The sequence below is a fragment of the Rhinopithecus bieti genome, unplaced genomic scaffold (genome assembly GCF_001698545.2).
Source record: "Rhinopithecus bieti isolate Rb0 unplaced genomic scaffold, ASM169854v2 scaffold_58095, whole genome shotgun sequence".
In the NCBI taxonomy this organism is placed as follows: domain Eukaryota; kingdom Metazoa; phylum Chordata; class Mammalia; order Primates; family Cercopithecidae; genus Rhinopithecus; species Rhinopithecus bieti.
In genome coordinates, this window is record NW_016823660.1 from 244,938 (window position 1) to 268,713 (window position 23,776).

At 44.2% G+C, this 23,776-nt stretch overlaps 1 protein-coding gene across 1 annotated transcript in view; it reads left to right on the forward strand.

The window, feature by feature from the left end:
- LOC108521724 (supervillin-like) overlaps positions 1-23,776 on the forward strand; it is a 55,715-nt gene that overhangs the window by 3,452 nt on the left and 28,487 nt on the right. The window contains 11 exon segments of the mRNA XM_017861688.1: positions 316-363; positions 8,246-8,393; positions 12,313-12,402; positions 12,489-12,575; positions 14,177-14,354; positions 14,969-15,048; positions 17,418-17,573; positions 18,741-18,877; positions 19,482-19,632; positions 19,745-19,890; positions 21,142-21,317. Of these exon segments, the coding sequence (XP_017717177.1) occupies positions 8,273-8,393; positions 12,313-12,402; positions 12,489-12,575; positions 14,177-14,354; positions 14,969-15,048; positions 17,418-17,573; positions 18,741-18,877; positions 19,482-19,632; positions 19,745-19,890; positions 21,142-21,317 (1,322 nt within the window). The 5' untranslated portion in view covers positions 316-363; positions 8,246-8,272.

A 23,776-nucleotide genomic window follows, 5' to 3' on the forward strand; every position in this document is an offset into this window, starting at 1 on the left:
TGAATCTGGCACATTTATATTCTCCATGTCTGCTGCCATTGAAATTCCAGATGGCAATTCAGGAGAATTTAAAAGTCACTTTAAAGTGCGAGGATGACAGGGAGAGAAAGGCTGGTGGAACGCCCTCTAAACTCCAGATGCTCATTCTGCGGTCAGGGAATGAGTTGGCCTGAGGTTCACATCACTGCATTGTGTGAGCACGTGCATGCTGCTGTTTGAACCCAGGCATGAAATACTTGAAGGCGATTGCAACGCCCTGACGAGGCTCTTCTCTTCCAATACTCTGCAATGTTCCCTGTTTGTTTTAACCTGTAGGAAGAAGGAGGAGTTGCGGATGATATTGCCGTTTCTAATCTGCTTTGGGTAAGCCTGACTCTAACACAGGTGTCCTCTAGATGGTGGCCAGAATTACACTTTGCGTGGGTAATTCTGATCCTGGGTGGTTCCTTCGTGTGCCCTCTCTGGTGCTTTTTTATCTCCAGACCAGACACAGCCTTTGTCCAGAGTGGAGAGCTGAGCCTGTGCCCTTCAGTTATTTTTTAAATCATGTAATGAAAATACTTTTAAGAAGATAATATTTTCTGTTAAATGTTAAAATTGTCAGTGAAATTAATGGTTTCCCTCTCTGTAACTGACAATCTTCTATAAATTAACTCATTTAATTACTGCACAAAGCTGACTCAGGTATATTTACTGCGCTTGTGTGAATTTATTTTAGCATTAGCATTCAAGGGAGGACTCTCTTGAAAAGAGAACTGAAGTTGCAATGAGTAAATTAACATTCTGTTAGAAAAAATCATTGTTTTGTCTCACCCTCCCCCATGTCCCTGCCCGGCCCTGCTCTGATAAATCTCTTTTCACCTTAAATCCTCTTGCTTTGCTCTGTAGGAACCTGTATATGCTTCTACTTATTCTCCTGCTATTCCTGCTGCCCATAAATACCTGTCTTTTGTGTCGATTAATCAGGTGAGGAAAAGCCACTCATCTTAAGCCTCACTGCAAGTTCTAAGCAATAGGAAAAGAACTTCTGTTTTAATTTTGGAAAATAACTTATTTGCTGCATTTCACTATGAAAGAGAGGGGTGTGTGTGTGTGTGTATGTTGCAGTACAATTGTGTGTGTGTCCATGAGAGTGTGTGTGTATCTATGAGTGTGTTTCTGAGTGTGTATCTATGAGAGTGTGTGTATGAGTGTGTGTGTCTATGAGAGTATGTGTCTGTGTCTGTAAATGTGTGCACTTGTGTGTGTTTAATTGGTTCTTCATGTATTTAGGGTCACTCACACACACACTGATCCTTGGCTCAGATTTTCAGGTGGACTTGATGGCATTAATTCCCCTCATAGTCATGAAACTGGTTTAAGGGGAGAGTGCCCCTTTCAGCCTCCAAGCTTGGATCCTGAGTCAGGAGCCCAGGAGAGGTGGCCGTGTTCTTCGCTCCGGCTCAGTGAGGATGTTGTCCTGCTCAGTTCCTAGAGGAGGAGGATATGGTGGAGGTGGTTTGGAGTGTGGAGGGACAGGGAGGAAGACTCAGCAAGGGGAGGCCCCTCCAGTGACCCTATTAAAGAACCAGGAGGAGCTGGTTCCAATGGCCCTATTAAAGCAAGAGACCATGGACCCCCTGCCCCTTCCCTCCATCCTTGCTGTAGCCCCTCTGAACCCCACCCCGGAGGACAGACCTGGCCTGGGCTGAGCCACTCTGTGGGTGAATAACATGAAAAATAGGAATGGCTGTTTTTTTTAATTCCCCGTGGAATGTCCTTGGTGTCAAAACAGCTCTGCAAAGTGGCAACATCCACTTTTCCATGAATGCCAGGCTCCCGACTCCTCCCTGCCAGGCTTTGCCCCATCACTTCCCTCCTGGGGCCTCTGTCCCTCCCTCTAGGCCCTCTGTCCTCTCCCTCATAGGGTCTCTGTCCCCTTCCTCATAGACCCTCTGTCCCCTTCCTCATAGACCCTCTGTCCCCTTCCTCATAGACCCTCTGTCCCCTTCCTTGTAGGCCCTCTGTCCCCTCCCTCTAGGACCTCGTCTCCCCAGCAGGACTGGGACTTTCTTAGCTCTCAGGTGGCCTCTGACAGTGCCGTGATGGGCCTGCTCTGGCAGCACCAGCAGTTGCTGAATGAGCGGCTCAGGGTTTCACGTGCGAAGCTGACAGAGAAGGTGTCTGGGGTCCTCCCGTCGTCATCTTGCCTCTTCACAAATGGAAGCTCCCCACTTCTTCTCCCTGGGGCGGCCTTTCCCTCACTCTGCTGGTTCCTTTCCCTGAAGCTGGAAATGCTGGTTGTAAGAGCCCAGGTCCCACATACCCAGCCAGTGTCTACCCCAAGAAAGAGGCTGAAATCTGGAGCAAACTTCCTATCCCATCACGAACGGGGGGAAATGAGCTTGTGTTTCTTTGAAATAAGCCAATATTAAACTTTAAAGGAAAAGATATATTGTTGAAGTCTTTAAGTGTTTACAGTCAGCCCTTCATCTCTTCCGGTTCCGCATCCAAGGATTCAACCAAATAGGGATACTTGGGAATAAAGCCAATACAAAGAACAATACAACAATTAAAAAATTAAAAACCAATATAGCAGGACAACTATTTACATAGCATTACCTTATATTAGGTATTACAAGGAATCACGAAACGATTTAAAGTACACGGGGAGGATGTGCACAGGCTGTGTGCAAATCCTACACCTTTTTATATCAGGGACTTGAGCATCTGTGGATTTTGGTATCTGTGGGAGGTCCTTGAACCAGTCCCCCATAGGCACTGAGGGACAACTAGATATATTTTTTAGTAGAATTTCTTTTTTTGGAGCAGTTGTAGGTTCACAGCAGAAAGTACAAAGAGTTCCTACATCATCCCTGCCCTCCCACACACAGCCTCCCCAATTACCAACATCCCCCTCCAGAGTGGCACATGTGCTACCATTGATGAACCTACATTGACACATCATTATCCCCAAAGTTCATAGATTATGTTAAAATTTACTCTTGGTGTGGTCCATTCTCTCGGTTTTGACAAATACATAATGACATATGTCCACCATTACACTATCATACGGAATCATTTCCCTGCCCTGAAGATCCGCCTGTTCAACACTCTCACTTCCCAGTCCTTGGCAACCTGTCATTTTTTACTGTCTCATAGTTTTGCCTTTTCCGGAATGTCATTGAATTGGAATCACACAGTATGTAACCTTTTCAGATTGGCTTCTTCCATTTAGTAATATGCATTTAAGATTCCTCTGTGTCTTTTTAAATTTTTATTTATTTTTCAATTATTATTATTATTATTATTGAGACAGAGCTTCACTCTGTCACCGAGGCTGAAGTGCAGTGGTGCAATCTTGGCTCACTGCAACCTCCACCTCCCGGGTTCAAGCAATTCTCCTGCCTCAGCCTCCTGAGTAGCTGGGATTACAGGCGCCCGCCACCACACCCAGGTAATTTTTTTGTGTTTTTAGTAGAGATGGGGTTTCGCCATGTTGGCCAGGCTGGTCTCAAACTCCTAACCTCAGGTGACTCACCCACCTCGGCCTCTCAGAGTGTTGTGATTACAGGCGTGAGCCTCCACTGTGTCTTTTTATGGCTTTAAAGTTTTTTCTTTGTATTGCCGAATAATATATCATTATCTGGACATGCCACAGTTTATCTATTCATCTACTGGAGGACAGCTTGGTTGCTTCCAAGTCTTGACAATTATGAATAAAGTGCTAGAAGCATCCATGTGCAGGCTTCTATTTGGATGTAAGTTTTCAAGTCATTTGAGTATCAAGGAGCATGATTGCTGTTATCACACGGTAAGAGTATGTTGAGTTCTGTGAGAAACCTCCAAACTGTCTTCCAAAGTGGCTGCACCATTTTGCATTTCCACCAGCAATGAATAAGAGTTCCTGTTGCTCCATGTCCTTGCCAGCATTTGGTCTTGTCACTGTTTGCATTTTTGCCATCCTGATTGATGTGCAATAATGTCACCTTGTTTTAATTCACAAATCTCGAATGATGAGATTTGCAGATATGATGTTGATCATATTTCCATGTGCTTATTTTCCATCTTAGATCTTCTTTGGTGAGGTATCTATTCAGATACTTTTCCCATTTGTTAATCTGGTTGTTCATTTTCATATTGTTGAGTTTTAACAGTTCTTTGTATATTTAGGGCAGTAGTCCTTTATCAGATACGTCTTTTGCAAATATTTTCTCCCATTCCTTCATTCTGTAGTTTGTCTTCTCATTCCTTTAACAGTGTCTTTTACAGAAGTTTTTAATTTCAGTGAAGTTCAGCTTATCAGTTATTTCTTCTGTGGATATTGCCTTTGGTGTTATATCTAAAAACTAATTACCAAACCCAAGATAATCTAAATTTTATCCTATGTTATCTTCTAGGAGTTTCATAGTTTTGATTTTTACATTTAGGCCTTTGTGATCCATTTTGAGTTAATTTTTGGGAATGTATCTAGATTTTTTTTTTTACATGTGAGTGTCCAGTTATTCCAGCATCATTTGTTGAAAATACTATCTTTTCTTCATTCTAATATTTTTGTTCCTTTCTCAAAGATCTGTTGGCTAAATTTATGTGAACTTATCATTGATCTATTTAACTGTTCTTTCATCAGTACCACACAATCTTGATCACCGAGGCTTTACAGTGGGTCTTGAAGTTGACTGGTGTTGGTCCTCCAACTTTTTTCTTCCCCTTCAGTGTTGTGTTGGCTATTCTGGGTCTTTTGCCTCTCCATGTAAACTGTAAGATCGGTTGGTCAGTCTACAGCATATCTTGCTGGGACTTTGGAACTGCATTGAATTTACAGATCAAGTTGCGAAAACCTGCCATCTTGACAAAATTGAGTCTTCTTATCCATGAACATGGAATATCTCTCCACATATTGTTAAGTTTAAAAGAAATTGACATCTGCTAAAGGTGTTTCTCTTTCATCACTTCAAAATTAAAATTTCAAAAAATTATGTGTTTTTACTTCTGAACAGTTTTTCCCAGCTAAATATAAATAGTTTATGTACCAGGTATGTAGCACTAGTTCATCTGTGTTCTCAGAAGTCAAGTCACTCCTTTTTCTTTACTCCAGCAATAGTGGTATCTTTTTTTTTTTTTGAGACGGAGTCTTGCTCTGTGGCTGGGGCTGGAGTGCAGTGGCCAGATCTCAGGTCACTGCAAGCTCCGCCTCCCGGGTTTACGCCATTCTCCTGCCTCAGCCTCCCGAGTAGCTGGAACTACAGGCGCCCGCCACCTCGCCCGGCTAGTTTTTTGTATTTTTTTAGTAGAGACGTGTTAGCCAGGATGGTCTCGATCTCCTGACCTTGTGATCCGCCCGTCTCGGCCTCCCAAAGTGCTGGGATTACAGGCTTGAGCCACCGCGCCCAGCCTATCTTAATATTTAATAATACAGAGGTTCAGAGAAGAAAACAGAGCATTTACACAGCACACAGGCTCTGTCTAAATGGACTGTTTGTCTCTGTGTCAGGCTTCAACCTGAATTCTCTTCTTTCTCACATGCCTCAGGGCTGTACCAGAATAAGATTTCACTTTATTCCCTTCCTTTCATCTTAGGAGCTGGTAGATGGTGACAGGATTGGAAAACAGTTGCTTTGAGGTCTGAGCCTTGACCTGTGATCTTTTCTTCATCTTTTGTTCAGGCTACTTGAGGCTGTATGCAGTGATGAGGGACTGAAATTTCTCGTAAGGAAGGTGCAAAGCTAAATTTCTTTCATAGTGTGTAGAATTCGAAATGATCTTAGCATTTTTGAAAACTGAAAAGTACAACTTTGTTACTTTCACTTTATTTCTATTACTTAATGTTTGCTTTATAATTTCTTCCTTTAGAGTTTAACTACATGTGAATAACATAAAAAAAAATTTTTAAGTCAGATTACAATATTTTCTTTCCATAAATCTCTGTGGTTGTGGAAGAGTTTGACCCTTAAATCTGCCCTATTTGGAATTAGGGACTTCTCACCGATCATGAGGGGAAATGTTAAGGTTTTAGGAAAATTTTAGTAACTTTTAATTTTGATAAAATGTTAAACTTACAGAAAAATTTCCATCATAGACAGAACACTTTCATACCCTTTACCAGAACCACTCATTGTTGACATTGGCCCCTTCCTTCACTCTCCTTCCCTTCTCCCCTTGACCCCTCACCCCACTTTCTTGCCTTCTCTTCCCCCATCTCGTTTTTTCCATCCCAACTATATGCCAGTAGTTTGGAAACGTTGTGCTCTTCTACCTTTCAAGATTTGACTTTATTTCCTAAAGCCAAAGATATTTCCTCCCATAATCATGGTACAGTGATCAACATGAGGAAGTTAATGTTGATGCAATATTTATCTGATCCACATCTATCTTAAAATTATGTCGATTTTCTCCAATAATGCCCTTTGTAGCCCCCACCCCATCTGGGATTCAATCGAGGATCATGCATCACGTTTGGTTGTCATATCTCTTTAGGAAAAGGTTTTTAACCTAATTTAAATGGGCAGGGACCTCAAAATCACTTCTGGCTATGAGGGTTTTATAAAAGAATCCTGTGAAAGAAAGATTCATCACTTAGATGATGGAGAAGTCCACGTTCATAGCTTAAACCAAATCTTCCCAGTGTAGACCTGGTTTTGTGCTGCTGGAAATGAAGGGAAGGTGCCTTTCCTCTGTCAACCCCCATCATTCTTAGGGGGTTAAGAAAATGAACTGTCCGCATCTCCACTCTCTTCCTGTCCCTCCTGAATCAGGAAGTTCTCTCTCGGGTCAGGTAAGGGAAGTGGTTTGCCATAGTGAGGTGGAAAGGCCTCGGGGAAGAGAATCTCTAGGATGGGCTTCACTCGGGGATCTCCGAGTGCTCCCCTGTGTCAGCACGAGGCCTTAGGATCACACCGATCCACAGTGACTTCTCAGCCCAGGAAAACGCCTTAGGAAGGCAGAAAAGCTGGAGGACCTGCTAGAAGTTGAGTAGTGCTCAGTAGTTTGAAAGCGGATGCACTAGCAGCAATGGCCTTCCTCGGGTCCGAGAGACAGGGGAAAGCAAGAGGGCAAAGCTGGGAGGCCATCGCCAGCCTCCAGAGCCCCTCCCAGAGACCTGCAGGTGACAGCCAGGGATGTGGCTTCTTCTCTGGAGGGGGCGCCTTTCCACTCTTCCTTCCTTGGCATTAGCTCCACAGCTCCCCGGCTCCCCACCCAGCCCTGTGCCTCGCCATAGACAGGGTCTTGTGGTGCAGGGAGGGATGGCTTGAAGGAGGAGGGAAAGCAAACTCTGCCGGCCAGCGTTTGAGGACCTCCTGCCCTGGTTATCACCCGCGACCGCCACCTACACTCTTCTCCCCAATACGCATCACTCACTGGCATGAGCCCTGTCCTCTGCCTCCATCCCTGCTCCTCTCCCTCCCTCCTCAGCCCCATCTCCCCATCCCAGGCCTGTCCTGAGCCCCTTCTCCTTTCCTGATGCCCTTTGAGTCCCCTGTAGCTTCTTCCCCTTCCCCTCCTGCCACATCCCCAACAGCAAGTCTAATGAGCATCACCAAAGGCTTGGAAATGGAAGAAGCAGATATCTCCAAAAACTTTCCAATTAGAAACTGTTGAAAGCATTTTCAGTAGAATGTTATCGTGCATGTAGGTCTACAGCATAGTTCATCCTCAACGTGAGATCTCTCACAGCTTAAAGCCACTTCCGTGGGCTCTCCTGGTTGCTTACCTGCCCACAGAACATCATGACTGCAGGAAAAAGCAAGCAGAGTCCCAGCAAACCTTCTCCTGCCCCTTATTCCTAACCAGCCTCCCTCCTTCTAACTGGGCAAGTTCCTTGTGTGCTCACATGGATAAAGTTTTCTAGACTGATCATCTTCTTTGTGAGTATATAGGGATAAAAATCTCCCAGTTAACAGAGTTTAACTAGATGGGATAAGGCAGAGAAACTTTAAAACCCTGTAGAGTCCAGGGCCTGAAAACAATCTATTTTGAACTGTTTGTGTTTACAAAGGATTGTTTTGGTGCTCCAGTGCCCCCAACCGGTAAGTCACAGGACAAAGGTGTTCATCTAAAGTTTCAGTATCGCCAGTGGTGATCTCCGACCCAACCTGGATGTAAGGAAGCCGAGCCCATTTCAGATAGAACATTTTTTAACATCTTTGGACAATATACTTACTCCTCTTTGTCTACCTGCTTTTTTCACTCATGAAATGCTGCAGGCTGAGATCCACACCTCTGTCATTTCTCTCTCCTGTTTTCTCTTCTGTACATTTATGAACAGAGGGTCACAGAAAGTCGAGAGAGCCAGATGACAATTGAGGAAAGGAAGCAGCTCATCACTGTGAGAGAGGAGGCCTGGAAGACGAGAGGCAGAGGAGCGGCCAACGACTCCACCCAGTTCACTGTGGCTGGCAGGATGCTGAAGAAAGGTCAGCGTGTGTGTGTGTGTGTGTGTGTGTGTGTGCACACTCACCCATGGAGGGCATGTACGTGATAACTCAATTTAAAAGACAAAACCATGGCCTTTTTAAGTTTTTTCTAAGGACAGGGTCTTGCTCTTTTGCCTAGGCTGGAGTGCAGTGGCTCAATCATGGCTCACTGCAGCCTCGAACTCATGGGCTGGGGCAATCTTCCCACCACAACCTCTCTAGTAGCTGGGACTATAGGTGTGCAACACTATGCCTGGCTTTTTAAAATTTTTTATGTAGAAATGGGGTGTCACTGTGTTGCCCAGGCTGGTCTCGAGCTCTTGGATTTAAGTGATCCTCCCACCTCAGCCTCCTAAGTAGCTGGGACTACAGGCGTGAGACACCATGCCCAGCCTTCTTTTAAATTTTTTTAAACTTACTAACATTCTATAAATGTTTTTTGTGTAGGTTCTGTGAGATATTCCTACTGAATATCTTTTCTTCATAAATAGCATCTTCTTTAAACTTTATATGATTCTTGGAAATAATTGAAGGTCATAAAACAGTGACACATAGTTCATTTTGTCACTGTTTTCAAAACTTACCCATTTGGAATTGAGTGCAAGTGTCGGTTTCAAAAGCAATTCAAATCTGCTAACAAATTTTGGTCCTTTCCCATAATTACATCTATTTATTTATTTAGACGGACTTTCACTCTTGTTGCCCAGGCTGGAGTGCAATAGTGTGATCTCGGCTCACTGCAGCCTCCGCCTCACGGGTTCAAGCAATTCTCCTGCCTCAGCCTCCTAAGTAGCTGGGATTACAGGCAGCCACAACCACACCTAGCTCGTTTTTAATAATTTTAGTAGAGATGGAGTTTCACCATGTGGGCCAGGCTGGTCTCAAACTTCTGACCTCAGGTGATCCACCTGCTTCGACCTTCCAAAGTGCTGGGATTACAGGTGTAAGCCACCGTGCCCAGCCCCCATAATTATTATTATTATTATTATTATTTTGGTTTGTGGGGGAACAGAGTCTAGCTCTGTCTCCCAGGCTGGAGTGCAGTGATGTGATCTCAGGTCACTACAAACTCTGCCTCCCGAGTTCAAGCGATTCTCTTGCCTCAGACTCCTGAGTAGCTGGGATTACAGGCAGATGCCACCACACCTGGCTAATTTTTGTAATTTTAATGGAGATGGGGTTTCGCCATGTTTGTCAGGCTGGTCTCAAACTCCTTACCTCAGGTGATCCACCCGCCTCTGCCTCCCACAGTGCTGGGATTACAGGCATGAGACACCCCACCCGGCCCATAATTACTTTTAAATCGTTTCCATTTCCTTGTGACCCAGCAACTACATACCTACCCTAAGTCAGCCTTTCACAATAAAGAAGTTTATCCCCTCTTCCTTTTAGGTTAATTCCTAGGTTCTTCTCCATGAAACCTGATTTCTCTGACCGAGCAAAGCCAATTCCGTATATGCTTTAATAGATGTCTAAAAGGTGTCCTCAGTTCCAAGGCAGTGGGGCGTCCCTGCTGCAGTCCTCTGCTGCTGAGCTCTTGGAACTGATTTGATGCCTGTATTCAAAAATGTATGAAACTGACTTACATATCACATGGTTAGTAAAGTTATTGGAGAGCTTTGAGGCTTCATAAGAGTGTTTGGGGCTTTATTTCCTATCCCGCAGGAAATGATTAAAATTTAGGGTCCCTTTGTCATCTGTATGCACATGCCATCATTTTCTAAGCTATTATTTCAAAGTAAATTTCCCAACTTGGTGGTATACATCTTCACATTCACTTCATCTTAACATCTTGTCATCAAACTTGTGGGTTTAGCTTTTCTTTTTCTCAGAACCTTCACGGATCCACACTTTTATGACGAGTACCTAACTCATTATAGGTACATAATGAATGTTTGTGGAAGGAAGGGAAGGAGCGAGGCATGGAAATCCCTGAATTGTGATTAACTCAAATCTTAGTGGGGAATCCTTTCTAACAAATCTATTCTTACCTCATCTTGGAATTGTGAAAAGATAAGAGAAGAGAATTTATTCACACAGAATGAGGTACCATTTGCCAATTTCCTGCGTCAGATCACAGAACTGGATAATCGTGTTTAAACTCCTTTAACGTGAGTCCCAACCCTTCTTTAACAGAAGCACCTCCTTAGGCGCAGAGTGGCTAAGTAGAACTGGAGCTGAGAACTTGAACCTGACCTCAGGTTTTCCAACTTCTAGCCCGGACTTTTATCTTGATGATTTCCTGCTTTGGTTTCTTTTCTTTCTTCCATCTTAAAAACCCTAATGTATTTGTAGGTGAGTTCTTACTACCAAATGCCACTGCCCTTGTCCACACTGACATCTGTGAAAATGTTCCCGAAGAGAGTACGTGACTGGTTGTTGTACCTAGAATTCATTGAAAAAAGCTATCGGGGAGATCTTTGTTTTGTTTTAATGTTTTGTAATTTGCATCTCCCCGCCATGAGCCATTCATTCCCTAAGGATCCTTGGCAGGCTGGGGAGCATTTTCGCATAGTGCCACTGCCTGAACCACCAGCAGGGGGAGCCATGGCAGCGGGGTTTGCCTGGCACTGGCCAGGACAGGGAGGGATTTCTCCGGTTGCTTTGGAAACCAATCTTCAGAGTCAGTCCTGCTTATTAGCTGCGGAGTTAACGGCCTCTGTGCTCATGAACTCCTCTGATGTCTCTTAAGCATCCTTCTAGTGAGTGATGATTTCCCTGCCCACTCCGTGATACCAGATTTTATTTATCTTTATCATCTTTCAATAAAGTTTAACTTTCTCATGGATATAAACCCTTTGCAGGTCTGGTAATTGAAACAAATTTTAAAACTTTTATTGACATCACCAATCAAAAATATGTACATAATGAGAAGTTCTTGTAGAATATTACTAACACTTGAGTTTTAAACCATTTAATGGTATTTTTTATTAAATTTTTATGCTGTAATACTTCTCCCATTCACAGGAGGAAGGAGCAGAATCATTCATTCATTTGGTTTTCCTTACAATAGTGATTTGCATATTCTCTGGATGTTGTTCGTCCAGGGATGCATTGTCATCTAAGTGGCAATGTCATCTAAGGATTTCACATTTATTACAAATGAGTACAGAGAACATTCACATCTCATTTTGTTTTTTTGTAAATGCACTAGTTTTCTTTCCAATGCCTTCCACTTAGGTTAGGGAAGCGATACTCATCCTTCTCTTTACCAAGTTTTCTTCTTCCAGCTGGATACTTTCTCCATGCTGGAATTCCTCCCTTTCCCTTTCGTATGTCTCTTACCATTTGCCCTTTTAAAGATTCCTCACCCTGCTTCTCAGTAAATATACGAGGAAAAACATTTCCTGTTTCTGCCCACATGGGAGATGGACAGGACCTTCCGACACGCACAGTCGGTCCAGACCTGCCCTGGTCTGTGGTTTCTTCTGAAAGGTTGGCCCTCCTTGGATTACTCTCTGTGTAATGTCCCCAAGGCCACTGTCCCTCCCTCCCCTCAGCCTGAAGGAGAGCTTCAGTGCTGGGGGCCACTTGCTGGCAAGTGTGACACAGCTCATTCTGCAGATGGCACCAGTGCACTGTCAGCTGCCCCTGCCATCCCCAAAGGGCCTCAGAACTCACAGCTGCATTTGCCCAAGTTAACGTGTCATGGACATGTTTTCCCACGTCTTCAGCATTCATTCTGGAATATCAGCTTGTCAGCCACTACAGTCCTTGGAAATAATAAAATCCTGTCTACATTTGCAGTTGGTTGTCCCACAGTCGCCGTACCTGTGAAGTGCGCGTGTGTGTGCCTGCATGTGTGTACATTCTTATAGGTTGTGCCGTCTACCCTGGGACTCCTGGAGTTTCATCAGGGTTCCGGAGATTTCCAGAAGTGACCGTGAGATGCTCAGTAGCTCATCTGTGTGTTCCGCAGGTTTGGCGTCACCCACTGCCATAACCCCAGTAGCCTCACCCATTTGCAGTAAAACAAGAGGCACCACACCCGTTTCCAAACCCCTGGAAGGTAAGTCACCAAGGCCCCGGCCATGCCAAGCCTGATCAGAAGAGGCCTTAGTGATGCGGTCTCACTGACAGTTTTTGCTTGCCTAGATATCGAAGCCAGACCAGATATGCAGTTAGAATCGGACCTGAAGTTGGACAGGCTGGAAACCTTTCTGAGAAGGCTGAATAACAAAGGTACCTACTGGAAGCCAGAAGGCTTTGCTCTCAGAATCTCTAAATCCAAATTCTGATTGCTTTTCTTCCTCAGCTAAATTGTTTTCTTTCCATTATGGCTTTACTAATTCATACTGTAATCATTATCTTTGTTGTTATCTTCAAAAAATGAAGTTTTGGTCAAGACTGATTAGATTAACAAGCCCTGACTCCCTTGATAACGTATAAATTGGGGACTTCCAATAATACATTTTTTTTCTTGAATCTAAACCCTTGGGGTGTAATCCAATAGGAATTGTGAGTTGAGTGATTTTGATTATAACTCTGAAAGCAGATTATTATATGTCGGCAAAATCAACGTGATCTTGGGCCTGGTGAACTTTAAATTGTATGTTACCAATTTCCAATAAGGTAAAAGCTAATATTATTTCATATAATCACAAATGATTTCAAAAAGAAAATTATGGCAAATGAATATTGAAATAAATGTTTCAATATAAAAGTCAATGAGGTATACAAAATAAAAGAGCAATATGCAAAAACAGCCTTTTATCTCTTGATTAAAATGTCCATTCCTGGAAACTTACCAAATATTAGGCGCTGGGAGTCCCTACTATTGACAGTGACCACTAAAAGATGGAAAATAATACAGTCATCACTGAACAGAAATATAAAAGTGTAATTTAATCACTGATCTGGGTAGGCAAGGAATGCCAATCAGCAAAGCATTTATTACACACATGGAGCAGCGATCTAGCCCGCGGGTCAGCAAGCGATGGCCACTGCCAAATCCAGCTGCCCACCTGCTTTTGTTTTTTCTTGTTTGTTTGTTTTTAAGAGACAGGGTCTTGCTCTGTCACCCAGGCTGGATTGCAGTGGTGCCATCATAGCTCACTGTAGCCTTGAACTCCTGGACTCAAGCAATCCTCCCACCTCAGCTTCCCAAGTAGGTGGGACTATGGGCGTGCACCACCAAGCCTGGCTAATTTTTGTTTCTGTTTTTGTAGAGATGGAATCCCACTATGTTGCTCAGGCTGAACTCCTGGGCTCAAGCGATCCCCCAGCCTCAGCCTCCCAAAGTGCTGAGATTATAAGCGTAAGCCACCATGCCCAGCCTTGTTTTTGTAAATAAAGTTTTACTGAAACACATCTGTGCCCATTCATGAACTATGGTCAGTAGCTTTTGCATTGTAACAGCAGAACTGAGTAGTTGCAACATAGGCCCCATGTCACCCCTCCCCATGCAAAGCCTAAAATGTTTACTGGCTGGCCCTTTTCGGAAGAAGTTTGCTGACCCTTGACATAGAATGAGGCCGAGGCTGGTTCATCCACCCTCAGCAGAAGCCAGTGCAGGTTCAGAAGCGTTCAGTGGGCTCGTGTGTGCAGTAAGGTCAGCCTCCCTCTCTCCCACCATTTTACTGCAGAAGATTTGTTCAGGTGGGAAGTCCTTATGTCAGAGATTAAGTAAGGGCCTGGGAAGCAACCGCAGGACCTTGTATATCACAACCGTGTTTCTTCCACTCCTGGAACTTAGGAGGAAATAGAATTTTTAAACTATTGTGAAGCATAATTGGAGTCTTGTTTTTATAAAACTCTTATGTCATTTTCTTCTTTGTTGATAGTTGGCGGGATGCACGAAACGGTGCTCACTGTCACCGGCAAATCTGTGAAGGAGGTGATGAAGCCAGATGATGATGAAACTTTTGCCAAATTTTACCGCAGCATGGATTATAATATGCCCAGAAGTCCTGTGGAGCTGGACGAGGACTTCGATGTCATTTTCGATCCTTATGCACCCAAGTGAGTTATTTGGGTCTCCGTCTTTCCTCCACTGAGAAGGGCTTCCTTCACCTATACACAGCATATCCACGAGGCTCTTTCCCCATGTGACCTCCTTCTTCTAACTCCATCACAGGGGCGTTAGTATTCTAGAGCCAGGGCACGCTGTTGCAGGAGCCAGGGGCAGGGAGCCTCACAGCAGATAGAACATGCAGACCAGATGTGCAGGCAGGCAGACCGTGTGGGCCACAGTTGCTTGTCCTGTGCCATAAAGAGGGCGTCACTGGATTTTTCACATAATTTGAATATCGTTTTGCAGTTTTTAGGGTTACATTACTTAGCAGAGAGTTCAACGCCTGTCTTTCATTGGCATATTGAATCCTTCCTCATAATGTTGCAAAATATTTGGATGAGATGAGCTCAAATTAGTACAGCTCACTAGAAAATCAGTAAGGCATGTTACTTAGCTTCTAATCATTTACAAAATCAGTAGATCTGGGGGTTTTCTCATTGATGTCTAAGGGTTTCTCTTCCCACGGGAACATGACTAAACCAACTAGGAAAAGTGATTATGGTATTAGGAGTCCGTCAATTTCAAGTGCCGAGGAGAAGATCCCAACTCAAACTGATTTCAGCAAAAAGAAAAGTGCGGAGAGGTTTACCCGCTCACTGGCTGAACAGTGGGGAGGAGTTGACCGGCCTCACTCGCCGAACAGTGCGGAGGGGTTTACGCTCTCACTCGCTGAAAAGCGCGGTGGAGTTGACTGGCTCACTCGCTGAAAAGTGCAGGTGTGGCCTCGGGTTCTAGAGGCTCCTCAGAACACAGTCTGTCTTGGCTTTGGGCTGGCCGCACTCTCCGTCAGGCAATGGCCAGGCGGCAGATGGACACCCAGCTGTGGAGTCACAAGGCTGCCTCCCTGGCCAGCCCAGCACAGGTAGCTTCTCTTCTCAATAGTCCCAGCAGAAGTTCCAGGTTTGATTTTCTTGGCTTCAACTTGAGTCCCGTGTCCATCCCTAAACCAGTCACTGTGGCCAATGGGATAGAAGATGCCGACTGGCTAAAGGCGGGTCTCTGGGTCTCCTCTAGAGCCACGGTGGGGGCGCAGGGAGGTGGTTTCCCCAAAGGAAAATCCAGATCCTATTACAGAAGCAGAGGAGGACACACTGGACAGGCTCCACCCACGGCAGTCCACCACATCCATCGGGTCTTTCCTTCGAAATTGTCAGAGTGACATATACCATTTTCTACAAGCTGCTCCTGATAAATTCATTGCATATTCTGGTTTGCTCAATTTGTTTCAGTTTGCATGTTTTAATTTCCTACCTTAAAAAATGAGCCCTTTTCTATTTTCTACTTCAAAATAGTATTTTGGGTATTTGCATACATAGCTGTTTAACCATTTCTCAATCTTCTGCCCACCCAATGTCACTGTTTAAATTATTGTATATCATAATGTAAACATATATGTATATTACACACTTGACACCATGGTATGTAAAGAGGCCTTTCGGGCACAGAGGCCCGCGCAGCTGCAGGTGGAGAGTGGCAGCAGGAGTCTGTTGGGAGATCACTTCGCACCGTCTGCTCACCTCACCAAGTCTGGTTTTCCACCCCAGAGTTGTGAAAATGTAGGATGGTCACAGATGGTTTTGGTAGGACCCTGAGCTTCTCGGAGTTGGGATGTGGGCTGGAGGGAGCCGGCTGGGGGCAATGAATGGAGGCGAGGAGATGGGCTCCAGGTTCTCACTCCCACTGTAGGCTGAGCCACACTGCTCTCATCTGCCCAATAATGTGGGGTTCCATCATTCTGAAACAGTGATTTTCTTGGTTTGAGGTGATAGCATGCATAATCTTGATTTTTGGAATAATCTTGCTATAATTTTCATTTTCCCATAACACTCATAAACCTATCTCCTCATGTTTTTCTTAGAAATATAGTATTTAGATGAAGTGGTTGAGTCTTTTCGTTATAACTGGTTTACTAAGAAAGTATATTTCAGACCACGCATGGTGGCTCATGCCTGTAATCCTAGCACTTCAGGAGGCAGAGGCAGGAGGATCACTTGAGCCCAGGAGTCTGAGAGCAGCCTGAGAAACATAGCAAGACTTCATCTCTACAAAAAATAAAAAAATTAGCTAGGTGTGGTGGCACTCACCTGGGGTCCCAGCTACTCAGGAGGCTGAGGTGGGAGGATCACTTAACCCCAGGAGGTCAAGGCTGCAGTGAGCCATGATTGCACCATTGCACTCCAGGCTGGGTGACAGAGCCACACCCTTTCTCAAAAAAAAAAAGTGTATTTCAAAACCACAACACCATAATGAATTGACAAGTGGTGTTATATGTCTTCAAATCTAATCCCAGTGAAATAAATTTCTGAATTTCTCTCTAGCATATACATTTTTAAAAACAATAAGTTGGAGAAATAAATGTTTGTTGGCACAGATTTTACGTATGTTTCCTCTGCCTCCACTTTTGGGGGCCCAGGGGTTGGATTAGTGATGACTGAGCGATCTGTAGATGTTTGCTGTTTTGCACTGAAAACCCATCTTATAATTACAGTCTTAACTCTAAGAGCAGAAGACCTCAAGATACCATCTGGCTGATCACTTTGTCTTCAGATAAAGATTAGAACCGTATCATACCTTACAGAGTGTCTACTTTTTTGTTTTCTTTACATATAAAGGCTTTTGGTGAAAGCTAATAGTCATCTGGCATCTGTACATTTGTGCATCTAAAAGTTGTTAGGATTTATAACAGCTTTCAGTGGAATTGTAACAAGTGAATCCATCTCCTGGTTTTGTACTAAAGTGGCTGGTCCACATCATCACTCAGTTCTTGTCCCTCTGCACAGCGCGTTGTGACACTTGTCAACAAGCAGTTTATATTTTCAATGTTGTATTTAATTCTTAACAAGGTGGTTAAGCACTGAATTGCACATTTAATCAAACTTGATTACATTTTCCCTTTCAGGATTAACTTGAAAAGGCAAAGGTGTTGAGTCAGTTGTGAATAATTTCTGACTGTAAATATTGTCACTGTAACTGAACCTCCTGCATTGTCTTTCCTTATTCACCCCGCCCAGTGTCTTCCAACTCCAACTTCTCAGAAGTCACCCTGGCGGGTTTAGCCAGTAAAGAAAACTTCAGCAACGTCAGCCTGCGGAGCGTCAACCTGACGGAACAGAACTCTAACAACAGCGCTGTGCCCTACAAGAGGCTGATGCTGTTGCAGATTAAAGGTATTTCAGAGCAGCCTGGCACGGTGACTCAGGGCCCGTGGTTTCTGTCTGGTCACATAAAGATTCCTGACTGTAATTCATTGCCTGTCCCGGGAAGGGAACGCACGCTTTTTGAGAACCTACTATGTGTTCCTTACTATGCAACCTTCTGTCTCTTAAGCTTCCCCAAATCCCATGACCTAGGAAATCATGGCTTCCAGAGGCAGGAATGTGTCTGGGGTCCCAGTAGCTACTGGGTGGCAGAGCTGGATTCGAACCCAGGTTCCCCCACTCCGGAATCCCAGGTTTTGCTCCTGGTGCCCCGTGCTCCACGTGGTGGCCAAACATCCGTGCAGTTACCAGAGGTGACCTATGTCATCAGAGGGGTTCTCTGCTCCCTGCCCAGTCCTCCTCGAGTCAGTACAGAACTGGGAAGGAAGACACAGCTTGGGGAAGGAATCAAGGGAAGGTGGATGCAGATGAAGCCCACCTGCATTCCACTCCAGTGCCCTTCGTGTCCTTAGCGAGGGAGATTCCAAAGACGAACCAGGGGGCTCTGGGCAATGAGGAGGGAGACTCAGCTGCCTCCTGGCGGCTACTGTGTAGATGAATCCTCAAGATGAGAATGGAGGCAATAGCCTCTCCCTCCAGGAGGGTTTTCCATGTCTTTCTGCATGGCTGCTGTCCTATTGTGTGTATTTAAAAAGACCAGTGACAAGCTCAAATAACCGATCTCTGTCCTGAGTCCTGACCCAGAGACTACACAATCAGTGTAATTGTGGAAAGCTCAAAATCAACAGATATTTAGGAGGTGTTGAAAGCCACAGAAGGTGGTGGCTCTGTCCTTCCTATCAAGAGGCCCTTAGGGTTCATAGTGGAAACTCCCCAGGGGAAGATCTGACCCTTCCTGAAGGCATGACTTCCCTTGCCTGGGCCACAGATGTAATTGGGTGCAGGAGGTGGCCGGGGGAGAGAAAGGTCCCCGGAGAAGAGTGAAGGAAGGAAGAGGAGCCTATGCGCTCATCTCCCTGGAAGGGGGAGCCCTCATTAACCCACGCACGTGACACTGATAATGGTCCTGAGAAGTGGGTGACATTTGGGAAAGCACGAACCATGGAAGCAGCCGCTAGTGCCATCATGATACCCCGTTTTGTCTGAAAAGACGGTGATTGTCTGCCTTGTGTTCAGGAAGAAGACACGTGCAGACCAGGCTGGTGGAACCTCGAGCTTCGGCACTCAACAGTGGGGACTGCTTCCTCCTGCTCTCTCCCCACTGCTGCTTCCTGTGGGTAGGAGAGTTTGCAAACGTCATAGAAAAGGCAAAGGTTGGTACCTGAAAATAAAATGCTTTAGCTAACGTCTCCTTTACACACCGGTGGAGTGTTCTTCCTGGCGTCAGTCACAAAGCTTCTCAAACACCAGGTGTTGCATTCAAATGAGAAGGGATAGGTAGGATTTCTTGTCCTGAATGTCTCTCAAACAAGCCTTCATTACATGTTTAAATGGGATGTTTTAGGACTATGACCTGTACCCCAGTGTTTAGGTCTTGCGTTCCTTCTTACTCCTGTGTAAAAAAGGAAGTGGCCCCCTTTAAAGTCCTTTATCCCTGGTAGCTATGAAGTTCTGCCACAGACCTACTGAATGAGACTGTCATGGGGTAAAGCCCAAAGAATGGTGTTTTTTAAAAGCATCATATGTGACCTATTGAAGATGGTGAACTGTTGCTCTAAAGAATTGATACTCCCTGGTCTTTCAGTTACATTTTCTTGAGGTCATTGAAAATGCCCAGTAACCAGCATCCACCCACACCTATGGTCACAAGGCTTTCTCTACAGGCACACACAGTTTCTCCCTCTGGTTTTGACATGTGCCACTCTGTCTAGCCAAGGGATTTTCTACCCAGGTAATTGTATTCCTCTCTTTTTTTAGGCCTCAGAACTTGCAACTTTAATTCAGACAAAGAGGGAACTTGGTTGTAGAGCTACTTATATTCAAACCATCGAAGAAGGAATTTTAATATAACACACTCATGCAGCCAAAGACTTCTGGAAGCTTCTGGGTGGCCAAACCAGTTACCAGTGTAAAGAGATTGACAAGACTTGAGTCTCCTTTCTTCTCCCTTAGCTCATTCTTCTAAACCAGCTACTTTGCAACGTAAAATGTGATGCCCTCCTGTTGTTCTTATCCCCAAGCTGCTGGAGACCCAAAAGAAGATGAACTCTATGAAGCAGCCATAATAGAAACTAACTGCATTTACCGTCTCATGGACGACAAACTTGTTCCTGATGACGACTACTGGGGGAAAATTCCAAAGTGCTCCCTTCTGCAACCCAAAGAGGTACAGTCCGTGGGCTCTGCCCTTTAATGAGAAAGCACATTGAAAGCACTCAGCACAGGCTGCCCAATAAATTAGAGAGTAAGTTCCCAATAAGGGTTAGCTAGTGTCAGTACCCATTGTAGAACATTTACAGCTTTTTAAAGAATATTTGTGATTTCAAACCATTACTGGTATCTTAAATGCTAATATGGAATCCAGAATATCATTTAGAGGTGGCATGGATCATTGAAGGCTTTTATGTCTTAGGCAAAATACAAGTATTACTTAGCCCTATCTTTTGCATTTTGCATAAACATTATAATAAAACATTTTTAAGTCCTTAAGTTTGAGGAACACTAGATGCACGTATATATAATTTATGGATTTCCCAATTAATGTGCTGTTTTTGTCCTGTCACAGTAGTAAATATTTATTAATTACATACATTTCCAGTACCATTAAGCATGCTAAGTGTTGAGAAAGTGGAAGACACACAGGCTTTTAAGTTTAATTGGGCAGAAGAGTATTACAAGGAATGTAATCTGGAGCAAGGTTGACTGTGTGATATGTATGGGCATTTACATGAAGGAAAAGTCACAGAAAAAGACATTTTCAGGAATAATTTTACATAGAAAGTGAAATTGAGCCAAGTTTAGAGTTAAGCAAACTTTGAATTGCTGGAAGTGAAGGGAGAAATCATTCTAGGAGAAAGAATAAAATGAACCATGAAAATAAGAAATAGCATTACATTCATGTATTCATTCGGCAAACACTTCGTAATCAACCCTTCCTGTGCGTATTGTTATGATCTGATCCTTGCCCTTAAGGATTTTGGAATTGTGTACAGGAGGGAAGACACCATTGGACCATGAGTGCCCGGCGTATATGAAGTGGCCTCTGTGTATATATTAAGTGAATGAATGAGCACATGAGACGGGGAGGAACGGGGAGAAAGGGAGGAAGTCGACCGGACGATGTACCTAAAGAACTCTTGTGAATCACAAGTTGTTAGCAGTTTGAGAGTTCAGAGGAGAGAACATTATCTTGGCCACTTAGGACGCTGGGAGGAGGAATCATGCCCCCAGGGTAGAGGCTGGCTTGGCGGGGCAGTGCCAGCTGAGATCTCCTGGCTTTTTTGTGTCTGCGTTGGTCGCCCCATTGGGATTTCTGTCTTCCTCCGTTTGAGTCGCTGTCAACAGAGACCCTGTTGCCCCTGATTCAACTGTTGCACATTCTTGAAGTTAACAAATTCTTTTGTGCCATTTCTTCCAGGTACTGGTGTTTGATTTTGGTAGTGAAGTTTACGTATGGCATGGGAAAGAAGTCACATTAGCACAACGAAAAATAGCATTTCAGCTGGCAAAGCACTTATGGAATGGAACCTTTGACTATGAGAACTGTGACATCAATCCCCTGGATCCTGGAGAATGCAATCCGCTTATCCCCAGGTACTCCTGCTGCCGCCTGGGGACAGCTCCCCGAGCGAGCTGATTCCCTTTGATCCCTCCGTTCTCAGCACAGTCCTCTACTCTCGCTCTTTATAGGGTTCAGTTTTCATAAACGGTTATATGCAGCGGACTGTGAATATTCACAAAAGGAACAGTTCTTTAACTTTTATCTAACTATTGTGGAAATATGGATGCTGTAGTCTTCTGGAAGAGGTTTGTTACAGTTGATTTCTTGAAGTGAGCAAGAAAAGCTTCAAGTTCCCCTGCGGCGTCCCAGGTGCTGCTGTGGCAGACGAACAGCAATTGTTGAAACAAATACATGCGGATCTGAAAGGCTTCCCGGGTCTGGAATTCAGCCATTGATCTGAAAGTGCAAAAGCAACATGCCTCCTAATTTCATACCTTCCCAGCATCACCCTCAAATTCCAGGATTTATTTGGCAGCAGATGATGTTTATGTCTTTATACCTTTGGGAAGGGAAGAGGGGGAGAAGATGGTATTAAAATAATGATTGCAATTGTAATATTCCCTGCATGTACCGGACTCTTTAAAGTCATTTTGGCAATTCAATAGAATATGTGCAGACTCTAAAATTAGGATTATGAAAAAAAGAATTCTTACATTAAAAGATTGTTGTTTTTTCAACTATCAGATCAAAAAAATAGGCTTTTTAACTATGTGTGCCATTACAATAGATTAGAAACCAATGAACCATGAAACAGCATAGAATATTGGGCATCACACAGTACATTTTAATGTCTTCCATTGAACTGGTATATGAATTTCAACTTTCCTGCCTAATTTCCTGCTGTAAAATCCAATTATTGATTTTCTTATTAATTAATGATTGTAGAAACCATTAAAAGGTATGGCAGTGCGATAAGAAGTTTTCAAGTCCCTTTTAAGCAAATGCACTAATGTTTAACATCAGTATGGTGACAACTGTTGTTTTAAGGACTGGAACTACAGCTCAAAAGATTTTATTTAGTATAGCAAAGGAAAAAAAACAGGCTAAAGCATAAAATCTATGTGATGGCCAACTGTATTTAATAATGGCATAATCACAGATCTGGAAGTAGATGACGGAGCTCCTAACCCACTGGTTTTCAACATCTCTGAGACAGATTCACCTGAGGGGCCTTTAAAAAGATGCGTTTGCTCAGCCCAGCCCCAGAGATGTGTTTTCGATTCATGTGAGTTAGAACTTATGTGTCAATGTGTCTTAAAAGCTCCCGGGGATTTTAAGATGCAGCCAGGATTACACACCCAGCCCTTCTTAGCAAATGAGGCTGAAACCACTGAGCCCAGTTCCAGCTGTAAGTCAGGGAAGGGGATAGAGAAACACATCTGGCTCCTGGCCCAGGTTCGTCCCCCTCACCCTGCAATCTGCCACGTGGCTTGCTCACAACGCTTCAAAACATAAACGACAGATTCTAAAGCAGAAGCCAAGAGCCCTTTCAGTCATCGTCTTAGCAAGCCTGCAGAGTAGGACTGACATAAGAGACCGTCATTCAGATATTTTCTGATAAAGACCACAGCCTTTCAAGACCGCCATGCATTTTCCATAGGTGCTTATGTTTGGTTCCCAAAGTCCCACAAAAGCACGAGGTGGAAGTGTCCGTGTTCTATGATTTACCTGCAGCTTTATTTGAATCAGGCAGCCTTTTTGATGTGCCTCAGCTGTGACACCAGCAGGTGTGGTCTTGACCAAGCAGGAAGCCACTGAGGCAGTAGCACAGCAGGGCACGAGCAGCAGGGCGGGTTGCTCTAAGGGGTGGCTGCATCCCGGGCCAGATTCACAACTGCAGATGGATGTGGAGGGATAAGAGATCGTGCATATGATTCCAGGGCTATGCCCTCTGCAGCATATCTTCTCAGCTCTACCTTTATCTAAAATGCCTGTGTTCTTGGAGACAGTGTAAATTCTGAAATCTTACAGCCACACACAAGACCTCCAGGTGGGGCTGTGCCGTTTTCTTTCCTATCTCTCTGTGCTCTCCACGTCTGCTGCCCTGGCCAGTGGCTTAGAAATAAGTGCACAAAAAGGCACTTCATGATCTATGAAAGTGTGTTCATTTTAGTGACGGGAGAATCTCCGTACTCTGGAGAGCTTTGCTGTAACACGACATAAAATAGTAGAGAATTGAGGGAGGAGCTAGGTAGCTTCCCTACGTCTATTAATTAATTGGAAGGGAAACTTGGTGAGTGTCTGCAGGTGACTGGGCGGCTAAAGTAGACAAGTGAGGTTTCCCCGTGGCTTCTGCCTTTGTCAAAATCCCCACCCAGCGTGCCACCCCAGGGCATCCCAAAGACAAGAATTTGCTAGAATGTGGCCCACGCCTGTAGTCCCAGCACTTTGGAAGACTGAGAAGGAAGGATCACTTAAGGCCAGGAGTTCAAGACCAGCCTGGGCAACATACCGAGACTCCTGTCTCATAAAAAAAAAAAAAAAAAAAAAA